The sequence below is a fragment of the Equus caballus genome, chromosome 5, assembly GCF_041296265.1.
Source record: "Equus caballus isolate H_3958 breed thoroughbred chromosome 5, TB-T2T, whole genome shotgun sequence".
NCBI lineage: Eukaryota > Metazoa > Chordata > Mammalia > Perissodactyla > Equidae > Equus > Equus caballus.
Window position 1 is genome coordinate 4672113 of NC_091688.1, and position 8657 is coordinate 4680769.

Genomic DNA, 8657 nt, shown 5'->3' on the forward strand with positions numbered 1-8657 from the left:
CTAGTCATGTTATTTCACAGATGATGAAACTGAAGCCCAAAGAGGTCAAGTGAGTTACTCGTAGTCATACACACGACCATCGGCAAAGCCCAAATTTCCTGTCTGCCATCACTACACCTGTGTCCTACCCAGCCATCCCCAGGGTTGGGTGGTAGGAATATGAACCCTCTAGAGGGTGAAATAAATGACTATCTTGGTCCAGGGCAAGGTCACCCATGGCCTCCTGGCTGAATCCAACGGGCCCTTCCCTGAGCTCTCTGCAGCACCTGACACCTTGGACATTGCCCCTTTTTTCTGAGACTCCCTCTTCCCTGGGCTCTGATCCCGCTCCCTCCTGCCTCTCCCTCCTTTCCATCTTACCAGTCCTTGTGACCTGCAGTCATCCGGCCCTGTCTCCCAGGATGGCAAAGGCCCTGTCTCCCAGGATGCCATCCGGGGCACTCCTTCTCCGTCCTCAGCTACAGAGGGCGTTAACTGCTGCCCCCTCCATGTCTCCTCCCCTTGCAGTGGTAGTTGCCTGTATCCAGGCCTGAAGCCAAATACACTCTTGAGCTGTTCAGTGACCTGAGCCTATAACTTTCCTTTCTGCTTAAGCTGGTTTGAGCTGGATTTTCTACCACTTGCAAAAGAAAGAGTCCTATTTGATACCTCACCTCTCTTTATGCTCCCTCTCTATACCCACTAAAATAACGAGCCCCCAAAATCTCCATCTATAGCCTAGACAACTCTTTGCAACTCCAGATTCATATCCACCCACCTAGTGGATGTTTCCTCCCGTATGTCACACCCAGGCACCTCAGATATAACATGTGTAAAATGGAATTCATCATCTCTGCTTCTACCATCTCAATATACTATTCTTCATGTTTTTCTCTACCCCAGAAAAAAGAAATCACTACCCTAACTCAAATCACTCAAGACAGAAACCTAGGACATTCTAGACCACTCTAGCCAGGTAATCAACGGGGCTAAGGCCCGACTGACACTTTCTGACTTTGGGTAGAATAATGAACATATCTGAGCCTTGGATGTCCATACTGACTTGCTAGGATTCAATGAAATAGCGTATGTAAAACAATAAATGTTGGTCACTTCCATTCCCTATCACAGACATCTCATAAATTCTAACTCAAAACTTCATCCTCACAGCCATGACCCCAGCTCAGAGCCTCACCATCTTTCCCCTGGATGACTACCAGACGCTTCTATCTAATCTTTGATCTCACTCCAACTCCCATCTGTCCTCCCCACCTCTGCCAGACTGACTGTCCCCTGCACAAGCCGGCTGTACCATGTCATCCTCTGCCACCCGCAGAATTCATTCACTGGCAGCTACCCTCCACTTCAGCTACCCTGAATCACTCAAAGTTCTCCAATACCCACTGCTGTTCTCCAGTTCCGTGACTTTGCACATGACAATGTTTCCAAAGTCCAGAATACCCTTTCTCCCTCTTCTCCCACCCAGAGAAGAGCTCATCCTTAAGACCTGGTGAAGAAAGTCACTACGTAAGTGAACGAAAATATAGATGCTACAGGCAAATTCAAACCCTGACCTCCCTGGTGCTGGAGAGGAGGGAAACTGAAAAGAAAAGTAAAAGAAAAGAAACAGTAGTTTAAAATATTTTTAAATGAAATAAAGGAAAGAAAGAACGGAGAAAATTTAGGAAAATTTAACCTTGAGATAGGAGAGGACTTCCTAGGTAAGACAGTAAACTTGAAGCGACACAGAAAAGTGATACAGCTTTAACTATATAAAAATTAAACACTCATGCACAATCAAAAGTAAAATAAGCAAAGTTGGGGAAGAAGACATCAAAGGCAAGATGCTTGACTCATTAAGAAAAAAAGGATTAAAGTCCAGAATTTAGAAAGAACCTCACCAATTGATGAAATCACAACATTTCAATGGAAAAAATTGGAAAAAGATTTGATGGGGCAATTTTAGGAAGTGTAAATTGATTAAGCTTTTTTTTTTAAGGGCAAATTTGGAAGACTCTGTCAGTACTTAAAATGCACATAATTTTGGTCTGGAATACTCTCGAAGATGTAGGTTAGATTTTTAAAACTCTATAAGCAGGTACATAGCATGCTACCGTATTTATTCTTTAAAGGGAGAAAACAGAAGATACATTTTATTTGCCTATAGATGCACGGACTATCTCTAGAAGAATACACAAAAACTGGCAAAATTTGTTGTATCCAAAAAAGGAAATAGAGGGCCAGAGTGGGAGGGAGGTGTTATGTTTTATACGCTTTGAATGTTGTGCCTTATATATACCACCTACCCCCAAACATTCTACACCAAATACTGCCTATCCCCAAACATACCACCCCAAATACCACCTATCAAATATCCTACCCCAAATACAACCTATTGCCAAATATACCACCCCAAACACCATCTATCCCCAAATATACCACCCCAAATACCACCCATCAAATATCCTACCCCAAATACGACCTATCCCCAAATATACCACCCCAAATACCACCTATCCCCAAATATACCACCCCAAATACCACCCATCAAATATCCTACCCCAAATACGACCTATCCCCAAATACTACCTATCCCCAAATATACCACCCCAAATACTACCTATCCCCAAATATACCACCCCAAATACCACCTATCCCCAAATATACCACCCCAAATACCACCTATCCCCAAATATCCTACCCCAAATACCACCTATCCCCAAATATCCTACCCCAAATACCACCTATCCCCAAATATCCTATGCCAAATACCACCTATAACCAAATATCCTATCCCAAATACTACCTATAACCAAATATCCTACCCCAAACACCACCTATCCCCAAATATCCTATCCCAAATACCACCTATAACCAAATATCCTATCCCAAAAAATACTACCTATAACCAAACATCCTACCCCAAATACCACCTATACCCAAATATACTACTCCAAATACTGCCTATCCCCAAACAAGTCCACCTAAGAAAGCTATTCAATCTCTTTTTCTGCACAATCTCCAGATCTCAATAAACAAAGGGAATTCTGCTTAAATAAATGTTTAAAATGTACATTCCCTTTGAACTCCACATCTAAGAATAACTTTTGTCCAGAAATATTCTACATGTACACAGAGATGTATGTACAAAGATGTTCACTACAGCATCGTTTATAATAAAGTTGGGGGGCCGGCCTGGTGGCGCAGCGGTTAAGTTCGCACGTTCCGCTTTTCGGCGGCCCGGGGTTCGCTGGTTCAGATCCCAGGTGCGGACATGGCACTGCTTGGCAGCCATGCTGTGGTAGGCGTCCCACGTATAAACTAGAGGAAGATGGGCACGGATGTTAGCTCAGGGCCAGTCTTCCTCAGCAAAAAGAGGACGACTGGCAGTAGTTAGCTGAGGGCTAATCTTCCTCAAAAAAAAAATAATAATAATAATAAAGTTGGAAACATCTAAGAGTCCATCAACAAGGGGACGTTTAAATAAATTATAGTGAGTCTATGCTAAGAAATACTATGTAGTCATTGAAAAGAATGAAGTACATCTATGCTACCGATATTGGAAGATGTCCAAGTCATACTGTCAAGTCGAAAAAGTCAGTCACAGGGCATATAACTACATATGATGCCCGTTTATGTATTTTTAAAAGTATATTCAATACATTAAGGTTTGTTCTAAAGTTTGAAATGCAGATAATACTTTTATCATGTTTTAAAATGTAGTATCAATAAATTATGCATTACATCTTCAGCTATGTTTGACTTGGTGAGCACATATTTGTGCACTGGAATAATACACTTACAGTGCTTACCTCTGAAGTGGGGAGATGCAGTGGAGGAGAGGTAAAAAGGATTTTAATTTAGTTTCCTATGTACCTCTGCATTTTTAAAATCTTTTATTACTCATATTTTTGAAAAATCACTATAGTCCAGAATGCTTGCCACTGCTTACTCAGGGTCAAGGCTTGAAAGTGGCATGGTGGGGGGCGGGCCGTGTGATTTCAGCCCGTGCTCTCAGTGCAGGGCTCTCTCACCTGCTACTTGAATAAAACACAAACACCATCCCAAATCCAAGGTGCCTGGTCATGTTTTACCCCAGCCACACTCCTTATGCTCCCAGCACTCCCTGAACACATCTACCATGAATGCCATCCTCTGTCCTGCCGGGTGCACAAACTGGCCAAGGAAACAGATAAAAACTAGTTGGAACCACTCTCTTGGTGTGGGACTAGACTCACAGATGAGACCGGTACTGGCTGAATGAATGAAGCACCGAGTCATAAAGCCAACCCTGCCTCCACACTCCAGGGACACCGACAGCCATCTCCAGCTCGGTCAATGTTTTTTGTTCTCAAAGAAAAACAGCAAGAAGACAGCATTCTCCCCTCCAGTCACGCTTTATTGCATCTGAGAAGGACAGCAAGTGCTTCCTAAGGTCTGACACAGAGGTTGCAAGCTGGCAGTCTCAGGTCAGGCCACAACCGGCCTGCACACAAAATTTGGTTGCTCTGCACATTTCTAAAAATGTTTTGAGTCAGCTCCCAACTTTAAAAACATGGGGTTTTCCATAAAAATTAACAGCTTCCCCCGAAATTCAGATCAGGCAACAATGTGCTGGAGCCTCGTGGCCCCTGCACCTGCCTCTTCACGGGGAGGCGTGCTCTGCACACAGTCCCCCCCCGCCCGCCGGCCCCCCTCCTCCTGCAAGCAGGCTTCCTGAGGGGCCCCAGCCAGCAGCAGTTTACACTGTACCTCCTTTGGCTGACACTTAGGTCAGTCCCAGTTCAGCCCATTCTGCCTTCCACGGAACCTAAGCAAAGAGCTGAGCCCCTCTGACCACACGGCCCTCCTTGGTCTCAGACTCTACTGCACAGGCTGCAACACAAAGAGAAGGACCTTAGTGCCTGAGGCCTTGGATTTAATTTCTAAAATGCCAAGAAGGCCTCTTTATGAGGGGTCCCTAACCTCCCCGCCATGTCCTGAGTTCAAGGACCCACCTGTGTGATGGAGGCCACAAGAAAAGCACTGCCAAGTCAAAAGACCCGAGTTCAACCTTGCCTCCTTACCAGCTGAGCAGAGCACTTCACGTCTCCGGAGTCTCTGTTTTCTCGCCTATACAAGGAGCTAATGGCACTTCATGGGGCTGTTATGCGAAGGAAACAAGAGTGTATACGAAAGTGCCTGTAAGCATCTAACAAGTACAAAAGAAGATGGGTGTGACCGGGACAGGAAGAAGGGCGCTCTGGAAGAAGTGGCACAAAGGGGTGGCGCGCATCCCAGCTACAGGGAGTTGGATGCAGAGCCCCGAGCTGCACGAGCTAAGGTCCCTCCCACCTCCTCTTTCTGCTCTGAGGGCTTGGGAAATACCCCTCCTCACCTGTCTCAGTGGCGGCAGTAAGATGGATCATAAGGGAAAGCCACCTATTTCCCCACGCAGTAGGCTCCCGAGCTCACGGCCAGGTCCAGGTCCAGGCGCAGAAGAGGCCGGGCTGAACGCGGGCTGGCTGGCTGGGGAGGAGGCACAGCGACGCTCGTCCTCCCAGCCTCCAGCGGCCGAGACAGGCTCGCCCGAGGTGGTCATTACCCCCAGTGGACACAAGGAACTGAAGTCCTTTCCCTCTAAAACCACACCACCTCCCTGCTTCGAGGGAGGAAAATCACATGACCTGCTCTTGAAAGCACTTCGCAAATGCAGGAAAGGTACAGTAACGAACAAAAATAGCCTCAAAGATGTGATACAAAGTGATGCTAATGCACGGCCGTGTGGTTACTGGAGAGCAGACCTCTCTGACACGCACCAAAACATCCCAGTTATCCAACGGACATTCTCATCGCACATGCCTTTGTCAAACGGTTGCAAGGGGGTTAAGCTCTAGCCCGGAGGGCGCAGAAGGCTGGCCAAATCCCCACAAAGCTCACCGAATGTCCGTCTCGCAGATGTGCGGGCAGAGGAGACCCGCGGCACCAGCGCTGGCCGGGCGACTTCTGGGCGCGCCTCCCGCCCAGGCTCGGGGAGACAGCGCCCTGAGCCCCGAACTGGAGCATGCTGCTCACCTGGAACTCACGTTTTCCCGCCGAGGGTCGAGGCCGCTTCGCCCCACCCACCTGTCCCCGAGCGGGGCCTGAAGCCCCTCGGCCTGAGGCGGCACGACCCCTATCAGCCGAGTCCGGGGCACACGCCGATGTCCTCCCTTCTCGGGGGTCTCGGAAAGGGGCTTCTGGCGGCGCAGTGGAGGTGGGGCCGGCAAATAGGAAGGGCCTCTCAGACGCCCTGGGGGACGCGCCCCCAAGAGCTTCCCACAAAGAGCTCCGGCTCCCCAAAGCAAGGCGGAGTGCCGCCGGGAGGACGGCCCCTACATCCAAGGGGGCGCGCGGGGAAGCAAAGCGCCGTGGGGGCGGGGAGGCGTGGGGGAAGGGGCGCGAGGACCCCGCCGGCCCGGCCTGCCTGCCCCGCACGATGCTCGGCCCGCTGCATCCCGGCCAGCCCGCTCCCGGGCCCGCGCCCCCGCCCCTGCCCGGTGCTCACCGTGGAGCCGCGGCCGCGGCAGCTCAGGGCCCGGCCGGGCCGCCTCCCCGCCTTGGCCGCCGCCGCTTCCTTCCTCCCGGCCGCGCTCGGGGACCCGAGGTTTCGGGTTTCAGCCGCGAGCCCCGCTTCGCTCCTCCCGCCGCCCCGCCGCCAGCACGCGGACCCGGCCGGCGCAGGCCAAGTAACTTTCCGGCGCGCCCGCGCCCCGCCCGCCCGGCCCGGCCCGGCCCGCACGGCCCCCGCGCCCCCACGGCCGCGCCCCGCCCGGGCCCGCACGCCCTGCCTCCGCGGCCGCCCCCCTCCAGCCGCTTCTTTGCCGTTTCTTCCTGCGAGCGGCGCGGCTGCTGCTCTTTGTCTCGCCCTTCCCTCTCAGCTCGCCCCACTTTTCTCCTGTAAACCTTTGTGGTCCCTGCTCAGGCCTTCCCGATCCCGTTCCTCCGTCCCAGTTCCAGTCTCCGGGACGTCCCCTTCCCATTTCTCTCTCCATCACACTTAGACTTTCGGATTCCTCTCGTAGCTCCGCACAGCCCCATTCTCCTCCTCCTCCAGTCCCGCCGTGGACCCCTCCTGGCATTTCCTGCTCACCGTTCATTCAGCCAACCAACGTGTACGAGCATCTGCCTGGTGCCGGCACTGTCCTGCGCCCCGGGAACATCACGGTGAATCAACCGCGAAGCCAGCCTTTGAGGGGCCCACAGCCCCTGGGAATGGGCGGGCGGACGTAAACACATCTTTACAGTCTACTCCACTCTCGCTCTGAACCAAACGGCTGGGAAGCAATAATTACAATACACAGACCAGGGAGCTGCCGGTTCAGAGGACAGAACAGTTCCTTCTCATAATGTTTTTCCCCTTCCTCACGCCCCACGGTCTGTACCGTCCCTAGCCTCCTGCATTTTCTATGCAGCAGTTATAACAAGCGGACGAAAAGTTGAAAGAAATAGGAAAACAGCTTTAAAAAGGAAAGAAGGAAGGAGAGAGAAACACGGCAGCAGAAAAATCAGGTAAGAAGTTATAAAGCCCAGTTCACCAAACTCCAGCAAAAACTGATGCTGTGCCAAGGGCAGGATTCACATTCCTCTGAAATCCATCTGCTTTGACACACGCGTTAATTATTCCCTTGTCTACAGATTGGCACTGTGGGAGCTGCTTCCTTCTTATCATCAGGCCACTGAGGCACCATTTAGAACAATAATTTACCATCCAAAACACCCAGCTTGTCCTCAGGGACAAATAGGATCATGGGGAATCAAAAAGTAAATGGATGCCTTAATACTCCTATGGGATAGATGCTTTATTTGGTCAAAAACTGAAAGCGGAAACTCCTTTCAGAGTCTAGGTCACCAGCAAGCCAGATGCTTGAAGGAGCTTAAAACAGTCTGTTCTCAAGAATGTTTTAAACTTTTATTCTGAAATCCCGGTTACTTTTTAATTTGCGTTGACTCAGACACTGGTGAAGCTTTGTGACCCTGGGGGAGTCATTTAACCTTGCTGAATCTCAGCTTATTCATACATAAAATAGGCATACTGGTGCCTGCCTATACTCGTAACTGCCTAGAGTAAAAAGGGTGAAATTAGGTAATATAAGTAAATCACCTAGTGCCGTGGAACCTGAGAGGTAAGCCCTTTTGAAAGCTGTTTTGCAAGAAAAGTCTGAAAATATATGCCAGAGCCTGGCATGGAGAGAATGAGAATCAAAAACGATTATGGCTCTTTCAGCTCCATATCCACTCATGATGCCAAAGACGTCCTTCCCATTCTTACTCTATTTCATTTGGAGCTTTTCAACTGAAAATATTTTTTTCTCCTGCTGCTTATTATCAAATATATTATTTATCACAAAGGCTTTCTTCCCATAGCTTCTAAGCTCAGAATTTACTGTGCATTCAAGAACAGAAATTGCTGCCAGCAAATGCATTTTTTCAATTGCTCCCTTAAGATTGCTTTTTTTCTTCTAGAGCTAATATTGAGATGTGAGCAGTACTAAATGCAGAGAAAACATAGAAAAATTATTACAGTAGTTATTTCACTATATGTCACTGTATAGGTGACAGACCTGTGAAAAACATGACAGTGATTTTGTACAAAATTTAAAAAAAAAAAAATAGGAGAAAGCTATATAATAATTCTCCTTTCCCAAATCAGTTTCATA

At 49.0% G+C, this 8657-nt stretch overlaps 1 protein-coding gene across 5 annotated transcripts in view; it reads right to left on the reverse strand.

The window, feature by feature from the left end:
• GPR161 (G protein-coupled receptor 161) overlaps positions 1-7438 on the reverse strand; it is a 51344-nt gene extending 43906 nt beyond the window's left edge. The window contains exon 1 of one of the 5 annotated variants that reach the window (XM_023640506.2): positions 7091-7438. In XM_023640506.2, the coding sequence (XP_023496274.2) occupies positions 7091-7097 (7 nt within the window). In that variant the 5' untranslated portion in view covers positions 7098-7438. Of the gene's footprint in view, positions 1-5356; positions 5512-5898; positions 6281-6505; positions 6702-7090 lie in introns of those variants that run through there. The other 4 variants (XM_023640507.2, XM_070267647.1, XM_070267648.1 and 1 more) reach the window with 4 other exon arrangements.
• Positions 7439-8657: the final 1219 nt, after the last annotated feature.